The 25,257-nt window shown below is 38.1% G+C and overlaps 1 protein-coding gene across 1 annotated transcript in view; it reads right to left on the bottom strand.

Annotated features, from left to right (window-relative positions):
* Positions 1 to 24,651, bottom strand: part of STIL (STIL centriolar assembly protein) — a 77,013-nt gene extending 52,362 nt beyond the window's left edge. The window contains exons 1-10 of the mRNA XM_035018617.1: positions 24,322 to 24,651; positions 22,414 to 22,499; positions 18,709 to 18,816; positions 16,599 to 16,711; positions 16,098 to 16,285; positions 14,877 to 15,124; positions 11,202 to 11,285; positions 9,446 to 9,532; positions 2,648 to 2,798; positions 411 to 520 (exon numbers count right to left, since the gene is read on the bottom strand). Of these exons, the coding sequence (XP_034874508.1) occupies positions 411 to 520; positions 2,648 to 2,798; positions 9,446 to 9,532; positions 11,202 to 11,285; positions 14,877 to 15,124; positions 16,098 to 16,285; positions 16,599 to 16,711; positions 18,709 to 18,816; positions 22,414 to 22,457 (1,133 nt within the window). The 5' untranslated portion in view covers positions 22,458 to 22,499; positions 24,322 to 24,651. The remainder of the gene's footprint in view (positions 1 to 410; positions 521 to 2,647; positions 2,799 to 9,445; positions 9,533 to 11,201; positions 11,286 to 14,876; positions 15,125 to 16,097; positions 16,286 to 16,598; positions 16,712 to 18,708; positions 18,817 to 22,413; positions 22,500 to 24,321) is intronic.
* Positions 24,652 to 25,257: the final 606 nt, after the last annotated feature.

Genomic DNA, 25,257 nt, shown 5'->3' with positions numbered 1-25,257 from the left:
GAGCTGAAGGCAGTCGCTTAACCAACTGAGCCACCCAGGCGCCCGAAGTAATGCATTTAAAGCAAGGACATCGGGCGCCTGGGTGGCTCAGTCGTTAAGCGTCTGCCTTCGGCTCAGGTCATGATCCCAGGGTCCTGGGATCGAGTCCCACATCGGGCTCCCTGCTCGGCGGGAAGCCTGCTTCTCCCTCCCCCACTCCCCCTGCTTGTGTTCCTTCTCTCGCTGTGTCTCTCTCTGTCAAATAAATAAATAAAATCTTTAAAAAAAAAAATAAATCAATAAAGCAAGGACATCTTATGGTAGCTAAGATATATAATCAGTTTCATCAGATTGGGGAGTTACTTTATTACTCATCAAAAACTAGTGAATATAATTTAAAAAGTATACATGATAACAAAAATATCTTTTACCTTTTAATTGAAAGATTCTTGGAAACCTTGTTGAAAAACTCTGTTTCTGCATTTTGGCTTTCAGCAGTCAGTTCAAAATGGATTGAATTCTTATCAGAAGGTTCAACGTTCTGAAATAAAGTAGGTTGTACTTTGAGAGCTGACTTAAATAAAAACACAAGAGAATTCTATTTAGATGAAAAGTGGCTCTGAAACACTGGGAGAAGGGAGACATTTCTATTACTGTAACCTTTTTTAAAAAATCATTTTTAAAATTGAGATATAACATTATATTAGTTTCAGGTGTGCAGCATAATGATTCAATATTTGTATATACTGCAAAATGCTCACCACAGTAAGTCTAGTTAACATCCATCACCATACAGAGTTATATTTTTCCTCGTGTTGAGAACTTTTAAGATCTACTGTCTTAGCAACTCTCAAAGATATTATTAATTATAGTCACTGTGCTATACATTACATCCTGTCTTATTTATTTTATAACTGACAGTTTGTACCTTTTGACTCCCTTCACCCATCCTGCCCACCCACAACCCTCCATCAATCTGTTTTCTGTATCCACCAATCTATTTTCTGTATCTATGAGTTCAGTTTGATTGGTTTTTTTTTAGATTTCACCCATAAGTAAAATCAGATGATATTTGGCCTTCTCTGACTGCTTTTGCTTAGCATAAGGCCCTCAAGGTCCATCCATGCTGTCACAAATGACAGGATTTCTTCTTTTTTATAACTGAGTAACATTCCACTGTGTATATATATACACACATACACCACACTTTCTTTATCCATTCACCCATCAATGGATACTTGGGTTGCTTCCATGTCTTGGCTATCATAAACAGTGCTGCAGTCAACATGGGGATACAAATATCTTTTCAAGTCTGTGTTTTCGTTTCCTTTGGATAAATATCCAGAAGTGGAATTGCTTAAACATATGTTAGTTCTATTTTTATGTAACCTTTTTTAAACTGTCCATTTCCCTGCCACATAAACAAAAGTGAAAACTTAATTACCTGTATTATATAACTCACTCAATAACCAGGGATTCAGTGAAAATAATAACTGTGAACTGAGGATGTGATCTAAAGAGTGATATATGTCTCTAAAATGGAAATAAATTATTAGACCTTAATTAAGATAATTATATTTATAATTAAAATACAGAATTTCTTTTTAAAGTTTTATTTCTTTAAGTAAGCTCTACAACCAACATGGGACTTGAGCTCACAACCCCGAGATCAAGAATCTCATACTCTTCCAAATGAGCCATCCAGGCACCTTGAGAATTTTTTATTATTAGTCTGAGACATAGGACAATCAATCATGTTACTGAAAAGTAGTCTCTGAATGTTTTTACATAATGACACTTAGGGTTTCAAATATTTACTTTTTCTGTGACCATCACCTATGTATTTTTATGTGTTTTAAGAGATACAGCAATAATCTATTCTGATTCCTAAGATTATACATAAACACTGACTTTCAAATGTGAGAAATCACTTTTATATCTACACATTTAAAAAATAACAGGGCAGGGGCGCTAGTCTGGCTCTACTCTGGCTAAGCACAAAGTCCATCTGCAAAGACCCTCTAGGAGGTATGTTTGTTTGTTTGTTTGTTTAGCTCCTGGTGATCAAGGAAATCTCCATCAAAACACAAGATAAGGGGCACTTGGATGGCTCAGTCGTTAAGCCTCTGCCTTGGGCTGGGGTCATGATCCCAGGGTCCTGGGATCGAGCCCGCATTGAGGCCCGCATCGAGCCCCGCATAGAGCCCCGCATCGGGCTCCCTGCTCTGCGGGAAGCCTGCTTCTCCCTCTCCCACTCCCGCTGCTTGTGTTCCCTCTCTCTCGCTGTGTCTCTCTGTCAAATAAATAAATAAAATCTTAAAATAAATAAATAATAACGGCAAACAGAATGCTAAGTTCACAAATTAACTCTCAATATCATAAAATGATATAAACATATAAATTCTTAATATTCTTCAAAGGCTTTAGAACAACATGGGTAAGTTATTCTGTGGAAAAGCTCTGATCCTGTTTTATTTGTTCTGGAGACATGATCTAAAATTTACAAAACAACATTAACCACAAATGAATAAAGTTAATATTCAATAATAATTAAAAACAAAACCTAATAGTTTGAGTTATTGCTTTAAGGGGTAAAGACCATTGGGTTTAAACTGCCAACATGCAACCCTAAACAGTCATTAATGTGCTAGGTAATCAAATCACTTACTTTGAAAAGATGTAATGTTTCCTTGCTGGTTAGTAGCTGGAACTGAAGGTCAGATGACCTGCCATCACAGGGGAGGCATTCATAAAATTCAGGATCCTTATGTGTCACAGAATAGAGAACTATAATGAAATTTCCAGATTCTGAAAAAACCCTGAACAAAAAATGCCATTTAATTAAAATTTACTGAGGATAGTAAGAGTATATTCTAACAACTCTACATAAATCTCTCAATCTAGTTAATAAACTACCTAAGCAGTCTAATTTGGGGAATCAAATTGGGGAGCAGGTGCCTGGGTGGCTCAGTCGGTTGAGCATCTGACTTTGGCTCAGGTCGTGATCTCAGGGTCTTGGGATCAGGCCTGCCTGCATCAAGCTCTGTGCTTGGTGGGGGGTTGCTTGTCCCTCTCCTTCTCCCTCTGCTCCCCCACCCAATGCACTCTGTCTCTCTTTCTCTCAAAAAAATATAAAGTCTTAAAAAAAGAAAAAACTAGGGAGCAAATGTGCTTACTTTTCAGTGTTACTGATTTTTAATTTTTAAAATACATTTTATTATGAAATACATATTCCTTATAAAAACTTCAAGCAAAACAGGGATATATAGGATGCCTGGGTGGCTCAGTTGGTTAAGCAACTGCCTTCAGCTCAGGTTGTGATCCTGGAGTCCCAGGATCGAGTCCCACATCGGGCTCCCCGCTCAGTGGGGAGTCTGCTTCTCCCTCTGAGCTTCTCCCCTCTCATGCTCTCTCAAATAAATAAATAAAATCTTAAAAAAACAAAAAAACAGGGATATAGAAAACAAAATGAAAACCACCCCACTCTCTGGTTTAGTATATGTAACTCCATAATTTTCTCCTCGGCATACAAAAACATTTTATACAATCTAACAAAAATGAGGCCATACCATACATAGTACAGTTGACCCTTGAACAACATGGGTTTGAAGTGTGCAGGTCCACTTACACATGAATTTTTGTCAATAAATACAGCACAGTACTATATTTATTCTTCTTTATGATATTACTTAATTTTTTTTAGTTTTTTTTTTTTAAGGTTTTATTTAACAGAGAGAGAGACAGCTAGAGAGGGAACACAATCAGGGGGAGAGGGAGAAGCAGGCCTCCCGCCAAGCAGGAAGCCTGATACGGGGCTCCATCCCAGGACCCTGGGACCATGACCTGAGCCAAAGGCAGACGCTTAACAACTGAGCCACTCAGGAGCCCCTCTTCTTTATGATTTTAATAACATTCTTTTCTCCAGCTTGCTTTATTGAAGAATACTCGTAATATTGTGAGAATATTTAAAGTATATAATACATATAACATACAAAATACGTGTTAACTAACCAGGTTATCTATAAGGTTTCTGGTCAACAGTACACCATTAGTGTAAGTTTTGGGGGAATCAAGTTATATGCAGTAGGTTTTTTTTGTTTTTGTTTTAATTTTATTTTATTATGTTACGTTAGTCACCATACAGTATATCACTAGTTTTTGATGTAGTGTTCCATGGTTCAATGTTTGCGTATAACACCCAGTGCTCCATGCAATACGTGCCCTCCTTAATACCCATCACCAGGCTAACCCATCCCCCCATCCCCTCCCCTCAAAAACCCTCAGTTTGTTTCTCAGAGTCCATAGTCTCTCATGTTTTTGTTTTGTTTTGTTTTTTAATTTATTTGACAGAGAGAGACACAGCGAGAGAGGGAACACAAGCAGGGGGAGTGGGAGAGGGAGAAGCAGGCTTCCCGCAGAGCAGGGAGCCCGATGCGGGGCTTGATCCCAGGACACTGGGATCATGACCTGAGCTGAAGGCAGACGCTTAACAACTGAGCCACCCAGGCAGCCTCTCATGGTTTTTTTAAGTAAATGCTACGCCCAACGTGGGGCTTGAACTTATGACCCAGAGATCAAGAGTCACATGCTCTCCCGACTGAGCCAGTCAGGCGCCCCTATATTTCTGACTGAGTACCTCACCATCTGCATTGTTCAAAGGTCAACTGTATTAGTAATTGCTATTTTTGATTTGACTGTCTTGGATTTCTTCCCATGTCACTATTCTATATTATACCTCAGACCTCTTTATTCTTTTTTAGTGACTACCCAGTATTACAATTTACAGATGTGCCATTATTCACCTAGACTTCTAAAAGTGGGTAATTTAATTATTTATAATATTTCAATATCATAAGCATGGATAAAAACATTCATTTTATTATTCAGTGAGTGGCTCCACAAATATTTGTAAAGTCATCAAGAATCCTTAAAACACATACTAAAACCAACAACAGATATCCCCTTTTCAAAAGTTCACATTAGGCCACTTCACTTTTACAGAAGACCTATGTTAGAACCTGTTTTCACTAACTGAAAGAAATCCAAAGAAGATTTTTGCTTTTACAAAAAAAGGCAAAACTGAAAATAATGTTCAGCATTTGTGTTGCAGGAGCCATTATCGGGGTAGCATGCACCAAAAGCGAGAGTAGCCCTGCCAGGCTCCTTCCTCAGGAACTACACTCAGCATCTCAGCATCAAGCAGCCATAGCTTTGAACTGTGTCTGTGAGTATTGTGTTTTATCTCAATTTATTTTGTGCATCCATTAGCAAGACATGTTCTAAGGTATCAGAAAAGCCTAAGAGAGGTCATTTTCTCAGTTTGGGAACACTCAAAAAATTTTCCATATAAATTAATGGTAGTTGCTTCTGTGCTTTATGTCATTTCAGCTTCTGAAAAGTTTCATAGGAGCGCTCTGCTCTTTCAGATGGGGTGGGGGGGTGGTGGCAGGGAACCTGTATTTAAAAATACTTTAAGAAAAACAAATTTTTGGGCGCCTGGGTGGCTCAGTTGGTTAAGCGACTGCCTTCGGCTCAGGTCATGATCCTGGAGTCCCTGGATCGAGTCCCGCATCGGGCTCCCTGCTCGGCAGGGAGTCTGCTTCTCCCTCTCCCACTCCCCGTTTGTGTTCCCTCTCTCGCTGTGTCTTTCTCTGTCAAATAAATAAAATCTTTAAAAAAAAAAAAAAAGAAAAACAAATTTTTTTTAAATAAAGGAGCACCTGGGGGGCTCAGTCGGTTGAGCATCCAACTCTTGATTTTGGTTCAGGTCGTGATCTTGGGGTTGTGAGATGGAGCCCTGTCTTGGGCTCAGGGCCCAGCACAGAGCCTTCTTGAGGCTCTCTTTTCTCCCTCTCCCTCTGCTCCTCCCCCAACACATGCACATGCACATACTCTCTAATAAACAAGTAAAATCTTTAAATAAATAAAAATATTTTTAGTAGTTGTCTCTCCTTTGTAAAACACTGAACGAAAAATAATTTGGGGCTACCTTACAACATTAATAACAACATTAATAAAACAAAGTCCTGTGGAGGCAGAATGTCTGTCTATTCTGCTCAATTCCTCTCTCTTGGGTCAGACAAGACCACTGTTCAGAATGTTGTAAAGTATCAACCTAAGCTATGCTAAGCAGTGCTAATTCTCTCTGGTTCATAGGGCTGTAATTAAAGAGTTCAGGTATCAAAGAAATTGCCTAATGCTTCAGACTAAACACAGACTAACAGAGAGAGCTTCGAAACTAATTTTACCTAGCATTTACTGTCAATAAGTAGTTAAAAGACCAGTCACTGATAATAAAACTTAGTTGTACTAATATACTAAAATGAGTATTTGTTTTATTGCAAATAAAACTAATTAGATTGAGAAGTTGAAACAAAATGTAAAAAGTAGAACTGCAAAAAGCACCTGAAAAAAACACAAGAGATTTTTTATTTCAATAAATACTCCTAGAGTGGGCAATTCCTTTCTAAGATTGAAAAAGAAGATTGACAAATTAGACTTAAAAGTTAAGCCTGAGAAAAATATCATTAACCAAAGTTAAATGAAATCGCAATCTGGGGGAAAAAAATCTTTGCCATATACACATACACATACATTTTTATATTTATATAACCTTTGCCATACACACACACACATTTTTATAAATGTACATTTCTGTGTTTTACATATCATATATATAGAGGGAGTGAGTGAGAAAGAGAAATAGAGATCTTATAAAAGCAATGTGAAAAAGATGCATAATCCAAGAGAAGGGCCAGAGACATGAATGCGAAGATCCCAGAAGAGGTTATAAAACATCACAAAAGACCATTTTTCATCCATCAGATTTGTAAAGATCAAAAGTTACCTCTCTGAAGTTTGCTACTTTCCCCTTCCCTCCTTCCTCTCAGGCATACTGGCCTCCTTTCTCTCTTGAAGATGCAAAGTGATCTTTCAACCACAGTCTTTGCACTTAATGTATCCTCTGTCTGGCACGCTGCCCCAGGCGACCACATGGCTTACTTTCTCACCTCAAGACTTTGCCTCCCTGACCACCCTATTTAAAATTTCAACTCTTTTCAGTAGAGCATGCGACTCTTGATCTCGGGGTTGTGAGTTTTAGCCCCACATTGGGTATAGAGATTACTTTAAAATTTTTTAAAAATCTTAAAAAAGGGGCGCCTGGGTGGCTCAGTCGTTAAGCATCTGCCTTTGGCTCAGGTCATGATCCCAGCGCCCTGGGATCGAGCCCCGCATCAGGCTCCCTGCTCGGTGGGAAGCCTGCTTCTCCCTCTCCCACTCCTCCTTTTTGTGTTCCCTCTCTCTCTGTGTCTCTCTCTGTCAAATAAATAAAGTCTTAAAAAATAAAAATAAATAAAAATCTTAAAAAAATATAAAATTTCATCTCTTTACCTATCACTACCATCCAGACACACAATATCTACCTCCCTTGCTTATTTTTCTCCACAGCACTCATCACCTTATAAAATACTACTTATTTTACTTATTCTGTTTAGTGCCTATCTCTGCAGGGTCTTTGTTTACTGCTTATCCTCAATATCATGCACAGTGCTTGGTACACAGTAGGTGCTCAATAAATATTTTGTTCCACAGTGTTAGTGAGGGGATGGAGGAAATAGGCATTCTCAAACAATGTTGGAATGATTATAAACTGGCAGTCTTTGAAGGGCAGTATCTACAAAAATGTAAAATTACAAAAGAAAAAAATGTTTAATTACATACTCTTTGACCTAGAAAAGCCACTTTTAGGAATTTATTCTACAAATATACTAGTATATGTACATATGTGTGTGTATACAAAGATGCATACACAAAACTGTCTGCAAAGGCAAAAGGACTAGTTTTTAAAATATAATACATATTATTTTCTTTTCTTTTTTTTTTTTTTTTAAGATTTTATTTATTTATTTTTCAGAGAGACAGAGAAAGAAAGCACAAGCTGGGGGAGTGGCAGGTAGAGGGAGAAGCAGGCTCTCCGCTGAGAAGGGAGCTCTATGCAGGACTCGATCCCCAGGACCCTGGGATCATGACCTGAGCCCAAGGCAGATGCTTAACCAACTGAGCCACCCAGGCGTCCCAATACCTACTACTTTCTATTCAACTGTCAAATATGTGACTAAATTTGTATGTGCCAAGATGTAATGACCTCTAAGGTAAAATGATACAGAGAAAAAAAGCAACATGCAGAAAAGAACAGTATGCTCCTATTTGTGATAGGAGAGGATGATACACAGGATTTAGAGGATGTCTATGCAGTGGTATTTTAGGAAAGAAGCACAGATACTATTTAACATTTAATAGTGATTGTCTCGGGGCACCTGGGTGGCTCAGATGGTTAAGCGTCTGCCTTCAGCTCAGGTCATGATCCCAGAGTCCTGGGATCGAGCCCCACATCGGGCTCCTGGCTCAGCGAGGAGCCTGCTTCTTCCTCTCCCTCTGCCTCTCTCCCTGCTCATGCTTTCTCGCTCTCTCTCTCTGTATCTCTGTGTCTCAAATGAATAAATAAAATCTTAAAAAAAAAAAAGTAGTGATTGTCTCTGGGGATAGGGTCTAGGGATATGGGATAAAAGATAAACTTATTCCTTTATTGTGTATCTTTACATATGTTTGATTTATTGCCATGGACTTGTACTGCCCTTTCAACAAAGTTTTTTTAAAAAGTGTATTACAGGGGCACCTGGGTGGCTCAGTCAGTTGGGCGACTGCCTTTGGCTTAGGTCATGATCCCACAGTCCTGGGACTGAGCCCCGCATCAGGCTCCTTGCTCGGCAGGGAGTCTGCTTCTCCCTCTCCCTCTGTCTGCCTCTCCCCCAGCTGGTGTGCATGCGCTCTCTTTCTGTGTCAAATAAATAAATAAAATCTTTTTAAAAAAAAGTATATTATAGCTACCCAAGGTTGACACAAACAGACCTGGAAATTTTAATAGATGAAAAAGCTAAGAGGCAAATGGTGGTATCACATACAAAATAACAAAATTAAATGAGTTGAGGTTATAAAGTTTCTTTGCTAGTTCCAATGCTTGTGCTTCAGTTCCAGAAAGAAAATTAAATATCTCATCTCAAATATTCCTTACAGTACAGGTAACTGTGTAACTTAATAAAACACACATAAGGCAACAAATTCAAACTCATTTTCGATCACTGCACTGAAAATTAATCCCTTTATTTATAAAATAGGATGCTACAGTAGATGATCTCCAGGTTTTTTCCACCACACCTAAAAAGTGTATCTTCTGTGTTATAGTACTATGGTTAGACAAGTGAATTCCTTCACATTTCCAAGTATACTGCAACTTCACCTTTTTTATCTGGTTTTATTCCTAGTTAATGTAAGATTTGTTTTTCTTAGTGTGCTTATTCTTCTGGTCTGTAAACTATAAAAGCTTAAGGCATTGCATGAATTTTAAACAAGACCAATAAAACATGAACAGGGAGAAGATCAAAATAAAATACAAAATATCACTTGCCTTTCTTGAATAGAAGAACTGAACATGTATCGTAAGCAGCAAGCCCATACCTGAGGACTATAGATATGTATAATTCCAGATAGCCAACTAAAAGAAAAAATACAAATTAAAAGCTATAGTCACTTACAAATTAATACTTAATGTGCTTCAGATTACATTCTTCTCAAGGGAATATACCAGAGATTCTTGGTGTTCACCAGCAATACATTGAACAGCTCGTAAATAAGAAATCTATGAACACTAGACCATGCTAATAATTAAAAGCAATATAGATATATTTTTTGTCCTCTTCCACTTGAGAGGACAAGAAAATGGTGGGAGACAAAATGGTTAACAATAGAGATGAAAGCAGGAATCAATTAGAATCAACTAGCCTGGACTAGGAAGAATGGGCTAAATTAGGGGAGAATGCTAACGTAGCCTAAAACTATAGTTATTGAGACAGTAGCCCAAAACACCCAAGGCTCTTAATAGGAATTCACTTGGTATGACTGATAGCCAATACTAGGACCATAGGAAACAGACTGTAAGATTTTGTGGTCTGCAGAACATTTGTGCATTGTTTAACTGCACATACCACCAGTCCCCTCCCTTCTATTATCCAAACTCTTCAAGGTCCAGCTTAAGTTTGCCTTCTTTAAGGAAATGTCCCCTATTATCCCTCTAATGAATACTAATAACGCTCACTGTCTATATTGCTCATTTCATAATAAATCACATACTTCCTTATTATTTTTCTATTTGTGAATATACATATAATTTATTGCCTCACTTGATTATAAATTCCTTGGAGAGCTTTAGATCCTAACAGTACCAAATACAGTACTATACATAGGGTAAGCACTCAATAAATACTCAAAAAACATAAATTTCTGACTGAATAATCTGTCTAAATGTCATTAACCACGAACTCTAAAGACAAAGCCCTTAACACCAAAGGGAATTTCTGCAAAACTGCCTGGCAGTGTATTTTAAAGTGTTATTCTAAGCCCTGTGTTCTACAAGATGCTTTAAGGACAGGGGGTAGTGATGAAGGTTAAAGAAACAGGGCTCTAAGGATTCAACTTTAACCAGAAGAATTCAACTTTGTATGTTTTATTTATTGGAGTTCTTCCTAAGATTGGGCAAAATCTGGTTTTAACTGATTCTACTATGAAAATAAGAAAGCTTAAGGGGCGCCTGGGTGGCTCAGTCGTTAAGCATCTGCCTTCGGCTCAGGTCATGGTCCCAGGGTCCTGGGATCGAGCCATGCATTGGGCTCCCTGCAAGGCGGGAAGCCTGCTTCTCCCTCTCCCACTCCCCCTGCTTATGTTCCCTCTCTCGCTGTGTCTCTCTCTGTCAAATAAATAAATAAAATCTTAAAAAAAAAAAAAGAAAAGAAGAAAGCTTAAGAATCACTGGCCTTAGATGAACCATGAGAGACGATGGACTCTGAAAAACAAACTGAGGGTTCTAGAGGGGAGGGGGGTGGGAGGATGGGTTAGCCTGGTAATGGGTATTGAGGAGGGCACATTCTGCATGGAGCACTGGGTGTTATGCACAAACAATGAATCATGGAACACTACATCTAAAACTAATGATGTAATGTATGGGGATTAACATAAGAATAAAAAAAAAGAATCACTGGCGTTTGTGGCTTTATAAGGTGATTTAAGTATTAAGTATATATTCATAGTACAACTAATTAACATGCTTATTACATACATTTGAATACTTATGTGGCTGAAAAGGTTTTCATATATAATATAATACTTACATTCCCACTAATGGTAGAGAACAAACCTTGGGATCCGATTCCAGCAAAAGTAACAATTTGCGTGTTTCATCCATGGTAAGATATCTAAACAGAAGACCTTCATGTAAAAAACATAGAGTATGTACTTTTTACCTAAAAGAGATAATCTGAATGCTTGAAGAAGCATATTTTAGGCAGGGAAGATGATTCAAATGAATGTTTTCTCTCATACACACAAAGAAAGGAAATAGTTCAAAATGTAAAAACAAAAATCCAGGGCGCCTGGGTGGCTCAGTTGGTTAAGCGACTGCCTTCGGCTCAGGTCATGATCCTGGAGTCCCGGGATCGAACCCGCATCGGAAAGCAGGGGGTCTGCTTCTCCCTCTGCCCTCTTCCCTCTCGTGCTCTCTGTCTCTCATTCTCTCTCTCTCAAATAAATAAATAAAATCTTTAAAAAAAAAAAAATCCAGTAAGAAGAAGAGACTGAAGAGATTTAATATCTTAAAATTTCTATTAAAATGGTCATTGAAGATCACAAACCTTTTTAAAAAGTTTTGCTCTAAAAGTGTCCACTTATTTTAATCAGGAATATTAAAATCAAGGCTATTTCAGATTCAAAAAGGTTTCCCATGGAGAAGTGAACTTCCTGTTACTAGAAGTGTTCAAGCATCCGGGCGCCTGGGTGGCTCAGTCGGTTAAGCGACTGCCTTCGACTCAGGTCATGATCCCAGGGTCCTGGGATCGAGTCCCGCATCGGGCTCCCTGCTCTGCGTGGAGCCTGCTTCTCCCTCTCCCACTCCCCCTGCTTGTGTTCCCTCTCTCGCTGTGTCTCTCCCTGTCAAATAAATAAATAAAATCTTTAAAAAAAAAAAAAAAAAAAAGAAGTGTTCAAGCATCCAGGTGACTTGACAAGACTGCAACAGATGTGACTTCTCACTAACAAAGCTGAATTATGTGAGGTATATTCAATCTTCCATGCACTATATTCTTCCAACCACTATCAAAGAACGTTGGAACCATTATGATAGACCCCAAAATTCACCTTTTCCTAAAAGCACATTATACCACATTTAAACTTTGTTATTACATGTATTATTGACAGTAAGTTTTTTTTTAAGCTTATTTTTTTTAAGTAATCTCTACATCTAGTGTGGGGCTTCAACTAAAGACCCCAAGATCAAGAGTCACATGCTCCATTGACTGAGCCAGCCAGATGCCCCTATCATTGACGGTAAGTTTTAAGAATATAAATAATTATAGAATTGTCAAGAGTTGGGGTGCCTGGATGGCTCAGTCAGTTAAGTGTTGGACTCTTGATATCAGCTCAGGTCATGATCTCAGGGCTGTGAGACTAAGCCCCACATCAGGCTCTGCACTGGGCGTGGAGCCTGTTTAAGATTCTCTCCCTCCCTCTCCCTCTGCTCCTCACACTCCCACCTCCCCCAACCCCTGCACTCTCACTCACTCTCTCAAATTAAAAAAAAAAGTTAATTTCATCATTATGGCTTTAAAACACAAAAATAAAAATGATGCTATTAGTGATATAAAGTTTTAACAGTACCAATGAGGATATATTTTATTGCTATGATAACCCTAAAACACAGAGATAATGAATTTATCAGGCCATGTGACAAGATGATTAAGCCTGAGTTGGCAGGGAGATTTATGGATCAATAATACCTAGGGCCGCCTGGCTGGCTCAGTTGATAGAGCGTGCAACTCTTGATCTCAGGGTTGTGGGTTCAAGCCCATGCTGGGTATAGAGATTACTTATAAATAATATAAATAATAGTTGGGCGCGTGAGTGGCTCAGTTGGTTAAGCGTCTGCTTTTAGCTCGGGTCATGATCCCAGGGTCCTGGAATCAAGCCCCATGTCGGGCTCCCTGCTCGGTGGGGAGCCTGCTTCTCCCTCTCCCTCTGTCTCCCGGCTCATGGTCTCGCTCTCACTCACTCTCTATCTCAAATAAATAAATAAAATCTTTTAAAAAAAAATCTTAAAAAAAAAATGACATTTGGGGCACCTGCCTGGCTCAGTCAGAAGAGCACTCGACTCTTGATCTCAAGGTTGAGTTAGAGTCCCACGTTGGGTGTGGAGATTACTTAAGATTAAGGAAAAAAAAAAGAGAACAACTTAAAAAAAAATGACACTTAACACCTGCTCTGAAAGCTCTTCTGCCTTGACCATCTGATAAATTCCTATTCTTTAAAAGAACTAACAGGCTTTCCATGATTTTCCCAGGCAATATGGACACACCTTCCTGCTTTCCCTGCACTGTATAAAAACTCCCATTATATTTATCTGCATCATGTTTACACATTAATATATTTAATGGACAATAGATATGGTTTTTATCTATTTAATTCCAGTGTCTAACACAATACCTATTCTAAAATGGATCCTAACAAGTATCAGGGTAAATAAATGAATGTGGTCAAGGAAAAGGACAAATGTCACAAATTAAATAATTCTAGGTAAGAAGGGGCAAGGAAGATAGGTAATTAGATAGAATACTGAATATCCTAGGTTACTACTAGCATGAAAAGGGGTCATAAAAGGAAAATTCAAAGAAAGATAAATTCACGCTTCACCAGTAGATGGGCATGGGCGCTAAGAAAACCTAATTTTTTGGTTAATCTTAACAAAGTTCCCATGTACCAATTGAGAAGCACTTATTACTCCTAGAGAATTAAATGTTTCACTTAATCCAAACACTTGATCACTGTAGACCATACCATGATACTGGAACATACACACTTTTTCCTTTGTACCACTCCAAACAGAAAGTTGCTCTGGTCAGCATGTGGGACTCAAAAATAGGACTTTTCTCGCTATTCCAGGGACCCTCTGAAAAGAAAACCGTCTCTTTTTCTTTTCCTCTTTTGAAGAGGCATTTTTAGAGGACTGGACTTGCAGTTCAGTGTATCTTGGCAAACATTTTCAGCTCTAGAGACCTAACAGGAACCAGGGTGGAGTCAGTGGGAAAGGAAGCCAGAAGTGAATTGCTTAGACTTTAAAGCAGAGGGTGCTTACATAGTCTAACCTAGCTCAGTAGACAATAGATAAAGAAAGTGGTTGAGGAATCAGGGAAGTAGCCCTGCTGAGGGTCAGAAAGCATGCAATTTGGTTTACATTTCCTAAGAAACTAAGAGTGGTGATAGAAAGCTGGAGAGGATGCTGCTCCAGCTATGTGGGGAAACTCCACCCTCAAGTGGTTGACAATTTGATAAGCAAGAGTACTACAAATTTTTATTTAGCTCTCTCCTTTCTCTCTCTGCAATGCTCATTATTCACAGTTAAAACTGCAAGTAATAAAAAAAATTTTCAGCCTCTGTTAGGCTCAGAGTCAGATTACAGTCTGAAAAAAAAAAAAGAGACAAAAAGACAATGACCCAAACCTAGGCAAGATACAAAGTGCAAAATGACATAGAGGATAATGTCTCCTAATTTCAAATCACAAAATACAACCAATTTTTAATATAAATTTTACCATTAATTTTTCTTGGGGTGATAGGCACAACTCTGAACCATATTCAGTAAAATTTAACAACTTCATTTTTTACCTTCCTTGGTTATTTATCTAGCCACCACAGACCTCTGGCATATAAGCTGAATGCACAAATATTTCATATGATGTGGATACCATGAAAATATACTAATGTGACCAATATTTAAAATTAATTTATCTCTTACTTACCCATATTTATAGGTACCTTGAACTTGAGAAATACTCAGATTACTACTCAAGTTTCTTGCCAGAGCTGTTGGAATAATGGGGATGGGCTTCACAGGTCTGCACTTAAAGGTATTTGCCAGAGTTACTGCTGCCCAATGCAAATCCAAATCCACAATGTCCAAACTTTCCCTGGAAGTGATATGAGCTCTTAGGGAAAGCAGTTTACCACAGTCCAAGAAATCTTTGCTACACACATGATGCTGCAGAGCCTGCGGAATCAAAATTATACAACTATTGTAACTTTGAAATCTGTATCTCTAAACGTTTTACTTCATACTGGTACATGTATACATATACATATATATACCTTGATCTAACAAAATTAAACAATTTCTGATTTGTAACATTTCAATTCTCTCATTTTTTTCCATGTGACCAAAAAGTTACATGAATAATTATGTCAAAGCAAGTGAGATTTATTGTACCAAGCTCCACTATATATTGCCAACTTAGATGTCCCAGCAGCATTTCAAATTCTTACTAGAGAATGTCACTTCTATAAACATTTATCACATGAAAAAAACAGATGTAAACTCCAACTCAACTAAGAAAATCTAAAGTCCATTCTTCTTTAATTATTTTCCTATTGCCACAAATTGTCAAATCGGTTCTTCCTGCGTAGTTGCTCAGGCCCACTGCGCCCTTCCTAGACATTCCGCCACCACTCTACTCCAGGCTAATACACCTTCTCTAATACACACCTGACTACAGACTTGGCCTACCTACTCTCTCTGACTTCAGTCAGGCTGCCCTATCAGATTAACTATCCTTGATTTAATAGTATTTCCTCTTTTCAGAAACTTTCAGTGACTCTACATAGCCCGTATGACAAAGTTCAAATTCCTTAGCCTGGCAGACAAGGCTCTCTACAATTGGCCAAACTAATAGTCCAATCTGATTGCTCACAAATGCAGCAAAAATCTACACCCTTAATATCACCCTGAGCACATCTTTTACTTGGGTATCTTGGTCATACTGCCTCCCCTTCTGGAATGCTACCCATATTACCTCTCTAGAATTTCTGCCTTCAGAAACCACATTTAATTGTATTTTAGCAACAATCATTCAATCAGAAATTATTATGAATACTTGTTAAACATGGGTTTATTGAAATACAACACAGTACACATAATTTGATACATGTGTTCAATTAAGAATAATCAAGTTATCAATAAATCTCACCTTAAAAGCTGAACTGAAGTCTTCTGCATCATGAACTATTATTTCTTTTGAACAAAGTCCATGAGTATGAATTTTGCATGGAATCACAAAGTCCCCAGGAAGAAAAGCAGTAGGGGTTCTTTCTAAGCATTCAGGTACTCCTCTACCAGGATCAAAACGATCTATTGTCAATGTCATACTTTCTTCATCTGAAGAACAAAAATAGCAGTTATTATATAGCATGACAATAAAAATTTGAAATCAACCAAGCAAGCCTACAATTATAACAAAGTATTTTGTTCATATTAATAGTACACTAAGCTCTTATTTTAAAAAATGGCTTGCATATATATTCTTCCACCTGACCTGTGAAGTCTGTGATCAGTAGTGTCAAGTTTTACTTACCTTTATAACCTTGGTATATTGCAAAGAACGTTAGCACAAAGAACATTACAATAATTGGCTGAATTCGAAACACAAATTCTATTATAGTTATAAAAATATTTTTTTAAAGTATATTACCTTCATCTACTACAAGAGACCCAAGTAAAAAGCATGGCAGGTTTTTTTTATTCTGCTTAGCATGACGACAGGCAAGTCGGATGGTCCTTTCAGTTACCACAAGCTTTGGATTTCTGAAAAATAACAAGTCTTTTATGAATATGGTGGGTCTGATATCCTAAAAAACCCTCCTGCCATGAAATGCTGCCTAAAATATAACACACATCTTTTAACATGTACAGAAAAATCATTGTTGAGAAATCCTAGGGTCAAAGATGGGCAGGCGGTGGTGATGGGTAGGGAGAGCTTCCTGGAAACCAGAATTGCAGTAAGTAGACACTGACTTTATAGTTGTTCTCTGAGCATTTGCTTAACTTTACGAACCAGAGCAAGGTTCAAGAAACTATGAGGCCAGCCTCCTGTTTCTATAAATAAGAATTGATTGAAATACCACATCTCTTTGTTTACAGATGGTCTATGGACTTCAGATACTAGTATTATTGAATGTAGAATATATAAAACTATGATTAAAATGTGTAAAGATACACAAAAGGGACTCCAAAATATGAGAAAGGAAGTAGATACTATCAAAAAAAAGATGAGGCAGATTTGAAAAAGAACCGCAAAGAACTTGCAGAAATAAAAATATAATCAATTCAAAACTCAATATAATGAACCGGGGACAGGTACATGAATTTTTATTATCCTATAAACTCTGCATATATATTATAAACAATCTTTCATATATATGGAATACTTCCACATTTAAAAAACCTAAACATCCAGGTTAGATGGCAACTAAGTACACCTAAAGAGAAAATTAGTAGAGTTCAAGAAAAAATTACTCACACTGTAGCACAGAAAGATAACAACAGAAAATATAAAAGGTCAAGAGCCATCGAGAAAAGAATGGACAAGTCTAAGAAATATTTAATTGAACTTCCACAAGACTGTTTTTTTCTTTTTTAAGATTTTATTTATTTGAGAGAGACAGAGAGTATGAGCAGAGAGAGGAAGAAGGAGAGACTCCCTGCTGGGCAGGAAGAAGCCCAATGCGTGGCTCCATCCCAGGACCCTGAGATCATGACCAGAGCTGAAGGCAGATGCTTAACCAACTGAGCCACCCAGGCACCCCCACAAGGCTGTTTTTTGTCAATGATACTATCCTTCTCTGCCAACTGGTTTAGAACTTAAAATACTTTTTGACTTGTATCTCTCCTTTAGTCCGACTGAATCCATCATCAAACGCTATACGCTATACGCTATTTTTTCAAAATACCTTGTTTCATTCTTTCCTTTTGATCTTAATACTGCTACATTGCTCTAAGCCCTTATAAGAGCAACCATTTATTGACTACTTCCTATGTTCCAGGCACCATGCCAACTGCTGCTTTACAGAGCCGGTCTCATTAGTGCTATGAAACAGGTATCATTATTCCCATTTTCTAAATAAAGAAACTGATCCTTGCCTACTTTACTGAGGTTGCATAAATAAGAAGTGGTAGGTTCAGGATTTGACCCTCCAGGCAGTCTGACTCCAGTTATAGCACCTTAAACAAACCACTAGGGCATAAATTGATGTTACTTAGATTACAGAAAACCACCTCACAGCTAAGATAACTCCAGGTTCTCCCCACTATGACCCACCCTTCTTAGAATTCTCCTTTCAACAAATAACTCCCTTATACACAAATCACAGTGAATCTCCATTTTCTATTTCTTTAAGCCTAAGTATTTATGTCTTTCAAGATCCTGCCCATAACCATATTTTATATTCCTTCTAACATGATCTATCCACTCAAAATAAGTTCAATCTTCTCAATGTTTTACAAAGACAGCATGCTAAAGCATGATGAAAAACCGTTTCAGTTTTTATTATATCTTGTCTCTTGAACTCCTATAATACTTAGAACTTTAGATTTGCAGAACATTTTAACTGCGAAATTAAGATTACTTCTCAAAAGCACAAGAAATAGATTTAAGAAGCAGCAAAACGGATAGTTTGAGGGGAGTTTCTGAATGGAAAAGTTAAAAAAAAAAAGGAATTAGTCAATAGTAATCAACTTTGCTTCATACATCCTTTTGACTCCTGTTTATACTGGTTTGATTTGAAAAGAGAAACATCTTATACCTGTAGTAATTGAGATGTAAGTAGATGAAATCTCCAATTGCGATTGGGTTCCAAAGTGCACATTTTGATGGAGGAAAGTAGAAAGGTACCATCCTGCTTGAAGGAAACCTTTAAAAAAATTTTTTTTAAATCAAAGCACAATGAAAAGCAAACTTAGCAGAAATTTTATAAGAAGCAGTTTAACATTAAATGATGGGGCTTTTCAAACTACTTATGTTAATTTTAAGAGAGCTTAAAAATATTTTTAAAAAGTAAAAAAAAAAAAGAAAAATCCTTGTAACTTCACTATCAAGAAAATAAGCACTCAAAATTTAGGTATTGTTTTTTCCTATCCTTTTTTTCCTATGCATACATAAATTCATATACACACACGTCTCTTAAAAAGAAGGGGAAGGGGCACCTGGCTGGCTCAGTTGGTAGAGCACGTGACCCCTGATCGCATGGTTGTGAGTTCAAGCCCCACATTGGGCATGGAGCCTACTTAATATAAAAAGAAAAAAGAAAATAAATAAATAAATAAGTAAATAAGAATCGGGAGTATCAATCCTATAATATCCTCATTTTAAGTAACAGAGAAATAAGTATAAACCATGAAATTATATTTAAATTTAAAATTCTGTCCCTCTGAGCTAATTTCTAGATAATACCCAATAAAATTATGAAAAGCACAAAAACTTAATATAGTCTTTATTTTTCAGTGTTTCTAAACTTAGTATCTTGGGTCCTATCACTTCAGTTTAATTGTTATTGAAGCATCAAAAGGACAGCATTATAAGTAATTCCTTAAGCAAAGATCCTAGAGACAGTGTAAAACAAGGTTTCAATGCTAAGTCATACAGAACACCATCATAAAGTTTTTATTTTATGTGAGTAACATGAGAAAACCATGGTAAGAAAAAAAACAACAGAGAGAAAGGACTGGGGAAAAGATATCAGCCAAAGTCCCATGTAATTAAAGCAAGAAAGCTCTGACAGTGAGCTAACTACACCAATGCATTTGCATGGTAGTAAACTATTAAATAGTTGCACTGAAAGAATATGTATATCATGTATTAAGAATACCTCGTTCTAGGTCTTACTTTCACGTATCATCTAATGAAGCTTCTCAACTACAAGACTAGCCCCAGTTTACTGATCACCTACTATGTACCAGGAATCCCAGTAGGCACTTTACATACATAATATTTCTCACTAAAATTGTTCCAGAAACATTTTATTATCCATTTTATAGATAACAAACTGTAACTTTCCTAACTTTATACAACAATTAAGTAGCAAAGGTGGGATCTGAATCTAAGTGTGACTGATTTCAAAGCTTATACTTCCAGAAGCTGAATGGTTTAGTGCTTTAGAACCTGGGTTCCAATCCTGGCTCCACCACTATTCCTAGCTGCGTGCTTTCAAATCCACGTTTAATTTGAGCTCATAATATCTATAAGAAGGATCTTTAATCTCCCATTTTTGAAATGAGGATATAGTGTGAGATTGAGAAATCTGTTCAAGGTCACAAAGCTAGTAAGTAACAAATTGTCAGTTTAATCTATGCTTCTATATTTAATATATTTATTATTTATCAGTTGGTGAGAGGCAGTATAATGTGGTGGGTAAAGCAAAATATCTTGAAATCAATTGTTTAGGTCTGAAAACTCGCTTCAAAATTTGTTAGCTGTATGACCTCATTCATGTTATTTAATGTCTCTGTGCCTCAGTTTCCTCATCTGTTAAACAGGATAATACCTATATCTCCTGGTAATTACACTGAATATTAAATGAGTCCATATACGTAAAAGGTTTAAAGCAGAAGTCACATCAGGTGACAGTGGTGGCAGGTTTCAATCCTGCCTACACCACTTACCAACTATATAATTCTGGATTGGTTAATCTCTCTACACTACCGTTTCCTCATTTAAAAAAAAAAAAAAGGTGGGGATGATAATAATAGTACCTACACCTCATAGGTTTGTTATAAGGATTAAAGAAGAATAATGCATGTAAGGTGCTTAGCACAGCACCTGGCACATAACAAGATTTCAATAAATGCTGCTATTAGTCCTTTTCTTAGTCTAAGGTATACAGTAGACTTTAGAGGCAGGGTAAACACAAACATCCTGAAATGTGGCACAAAATTTTACATGTATGTATATAAGTGTTTTATCTTATATAGGAGATTCATGCTATCAGATATTCAAAGGGGTCTGCAACCCCTAAATAATTCAGAACTGTTACTCTTCTAGCCCAGAGATTACTGAAAACCAGAGGTCGGGGCACCTGGGTGGCTCAGTTGGTTAAGTGTCTGCCTTCAGCTCAGATCATGATCCCAGGGTGCTGGGATAGAGCCCCATGTCGGGCTCCCTGCTCAGTTGGGAGTCTGTTTTTCCCTCTCCCTCTGCCTCTCTCCTGCTTGTACTCTCTCTCAAATAAATAAATAAAATCTTAAAAAAGAAAAGAAAGAAAACCAGAGGTCATTAAATAAGTAAAAAAACTAAGTTGAATATATCAGGAATAATCTATTTAAATTACATGAGTATATTATCTTACCTAGAATGTAAGGAATGATTTTGGCCTAAAAATAAAATAGAAAAGAGAGTGTATTGACTTGTTGCACTAAGTTCTTTCAAAGAACAGAAGTTGACAAATTTTCAAAGAATAAGAGGTGGCAGTAGGATAAAACAGAAGGGCCAAAATTAAGCAAAAGGAATATGATAGCCTCTTTGGGTCATGTTTCCCATTGTCTTCATCAAAAACATCTGGCACAAAAGAAAAGTACAGAGAACGAAGGTAACTCATGGATATAAAAAGAAAAGAAAAATCACATATCAGCATTAATTGTCCCTCCCTAGAGGGAAAAAAAAGAACGATAAATGATCCAAACAGCCAACACAAGCCAACCTGCCTTATCCCCACAGTACTGACAGACAGAAAATTAGGGGACAGGTGGCAAGCTCCTCCTTCCTATTCCACATGAGTGGGAAAAGGCTTAGGGACATTTAAAGAAACTTGGTATATTCAATGTGAAATTTTTCCCATCAAGGATTAGGGTTTAGACAAGGGAAGGAACCCAGCCACTTTCCCTCACTTGTCTAGGATGTAAATAAATATGTATGATTTTTAGCCTCAAAAGCTCAGGTTCTGGGGCGCATGGGTGGCTCAGTCATTAAGCATCTGCCTTCGGCTCAGGTCATGATCCCAGGGTCCTGGGATCCAGCCCCGCATCGGGCTCCCTGCTCCATGGGAACCCTGCTTCTCCCTCTCCCACTCCCCCTGCTTGTGTTCCCCCTCTCGCTGTGTCTCTCTGTCAAATAAATAAATAAAATCTTTAAAAAAAAAAAAAAAAAGAGCTCAGGTTCTATTTCCCATCAACAAAGATGCTCTGTGAAACCAAAAAAGCGAAGGTGGGAATGAAACTAATATTTACCAAGTGCCTACTATGTGCCAGACCCTTTACCTTAGTAATCTTATTTAATCCTTCACAATAATCTTCTGTTACATAGAGATTACTATCCCCCATTTACAGATGAGGAAACTGAGGCTTAGAGAAGTTAATTAACTTGATCAAGGTCACCCACCTACCAAGTGGTAGAGCTGGGATGTGGACCCAGATGTTCCTGATTTGAAAGTTTTGTGTTTTGTTTTTTTCTATTCCAACCTATCTTCCCAAGTTATGAAAAGCAGTGAAAAAAACATTTTGTAAAAATGTTTCTATACCTGGTATTCATCTGGGGCCCTGTAAGAGAATATGTAGGCTCCATGATAGTTGGTGAATTATGTATTCAATTTCAAATGCTCAGTTCCTAAAAAAGTAAAGTGAAGGTTACAAATGAATGATAAAAACAAAAAATAAGAAACATGATTTAACCACATATTAACAGTGCAGACAAAATTAGGTTACTTATATGAAGTACCTTCATCTATAGATTAGTAAGATAAAATGCTTGTGGATTCTGATCATTTTCATACTTTATAATCATTCTGCCTATAAATTAATGTTAATATTAATCTAGGCAGCAGGAAGTATTTAATATATGAAAATTTGACCAAAAGCCTCATAATATTCAGAAAACCACAAAATAGTACATAGGAACAATGAACTAGATATTTATTGGTTCTGTAACAAGGTTATCAAACCTTAAATCTTCTGGAGATGGAAGACAAATACTGCATCCCCACAAACGGACTTGTTTCCCTACAGAATCAGTGGTCTTTTTTTGGCTGCACATGCCCTCTTTGGGGACTTCTCAGCCACTCCCATTGTTTCCACACCCATCTGTACATAGCAAAATCTCAGCTTCCACCTCTCTTCTGAGTTTCAAACCTGTATTTCTAATTGCCCACTGGATATCTCCATCTAAATATTATCAAAGCAAAATACAGAGCTCATAGTCCTTTCTTTACAGTTCAGTATTTCCTATACTCTTATTAGGTCTTAGAGTTCTTTAGGCCCTGTACATTCTACCTCAATTCTAGTAAGAAGGAATTGTCTGAAGCAAGATAAGAGAGGAAAGAATTATTAATGCAGGTGCAGAAGAGATTTTTCAGAGAAAGCCAGAGGCTGAAATTATTTACTAGAAGAAAATCTTGTTTAAGGTGCTCTTATAAGGTTGACTAAAAAGTCCCTCTTGGAGATATCTGGACTTCATGCATCATTTATGGAATGAAGTCTTTAAACTTGAAAGCCCTTTTACATCACGATAACAGTATTCAGATCGATAATTGTAACTCTAGGAAGTACATTAAATGCCATTTTTCTTCATTAAACAAGAGTCTTAAAGCTCCATATTTGTCTCTTCTTCCTTTATGTATTAGGGTAAAGAGATAATGTTGATCTATTTCTCATTTTAAAATACATAAGTTTATTCTGACAGCATCACGCAAGCAATTAAAGCCAGTGAAACTGAAACCACATACCACCTATACCTAGCAAAACATATTCTCCTCAGATAATGGCATCATCCTTTATCAAAATGGAAACCCTGAAGTTATCCTTACCACCCCTTCCTCCCCGTTTCCCCATATAAATTCTGTCTTAACATCTCTACGACCTTAGTTCCGGACTTCATTAATTCCCACCAGATTTACTGAAAAGTCCCCAGAGTGCTCCTAGAAGGGTATTTGTGCTTATCTGACCAAATTATTCCCCCTGCTTAAAAAGGTGATGCCTCTTCTTTATATACAGAATAAAGCACCTTCACAGTCTGGCCCCACCTTATTATTCCAACCTCATCCTTTATCCTACATTCCAACCAAACTGAACTATTTACAGTTCCCCGAGTTTGAGCATCTTTGCACAGCCTGTTCCCTTAACCTGGAATGCCCTGGTAAATCTCCATCATCCTTCACAGTCCAAATCGAATGTCACCTGCTCTGTAAAACCATCTCCTGGACACCATAGCGATGTGACCACCGCCTGCGTTCACACACAGCATTTTCACACTGTATTGTTTACACACTATTCCCAGTAGACCACAGACTTCAAACATTAACTGACCCCTCAACTACGTAGCCATATGAGCTGAACGTGAGGAATGCAGGAACGAGCACACTTCATCCGCCAAACTTCCACAGTAAAAACACCTTTAAATGGCACGTTATCGACGGCAAACCTCTTTCACATACCTAACGACAAACGATACCTAGGAATTCGTGGTCCGCTTGATTTATTTCTCCCACTAGTTCCCATTCACGTCATCGGTCCCAGGCTCCAAGAGGGCTGAACCCAACACGGGCCTGAATGTTGCCCACCGTCCTCCTCCGAGCTTCGCTGCTGCCCTTCGGGAGAATCCAGGACACAAAGCCCCACTCACCGCAACCTCCGCCCAGCGGGGTCTGTTTGTTGAGCCGGGACAGCGGTCGGCTCCAAGGAGCGCCTCCGCCGCTTCTGCCCCGCCTCCGGGACGTTGGGGTCGCGGGAACCGAGGCGGCAAACAGAGGCTCGCTAAACCGAAGTCCGCGCCGCGCCTACTGACTGGTCAGAAAATCGACCCGTCAGGGGCAGGGGCGGCGCTAGAGGCAACACGCACCGGTCGCCGCGACGGGCCGCCACACCAGCCAATCAGCTCTCCGCACCAATCCGGCGCTTGACCAATCCCAAGCCTCATTGGAGAAATGAGTGCGCCACCGGCTCTCCAGGATCAGATTGCGGAGGATTTAAACACTACATTTTGGTCAACGGTTAAGTTCCGGGGTGGGGCGGACCTTGCGCATGCGCAATGAAAAGCCCAAGCCGCTGGTTGCGGGGTGGCAGAGGAAGCTGGAAGTGCTTACTGTCCTGATTGTCTACAGGCGATTAGAAGCGGACGAAAAGTTTTACTTAAATGAACAAAAGAGAGGGAAGTTAGATTTCTTCTAGTTTCTTAACTAAGAGGACTTCTCTCCTCTCAGTAACAACAAAACCGTTGAGTAGAAAAGAACGTGATTTAAATTTACAAACCATGTATTCTTAGTCTCTACAGCTAATGTTGGTAATTGAGCCTTCTCCATCATTATTTTATGATTGTCCTGCAACAGAGTGGGTATTATTATCCCTATTCAACAAGGGAAGAAATGTAAAAA

Source organism: Mirounga leonina, unplaced genomic scaffold (genome assembly GCF_011800145.1).
Source record: "Mirounga leonina isolate KUSES-001 unplaced genomic scaffold, KU_Mleo_1.0 Mir_173, whole genome shotgun sequence".
In the NCBI taxonomy this organism is placed as follows: Eukaryota; Metazoa; Chordata; class Mammalia; order Carnivora; family Phocidae; genus Mirounga; species Mirounga leonina.
This window is presented reverse-complemented; position numbering and strand designations above follow the sequence as displayed.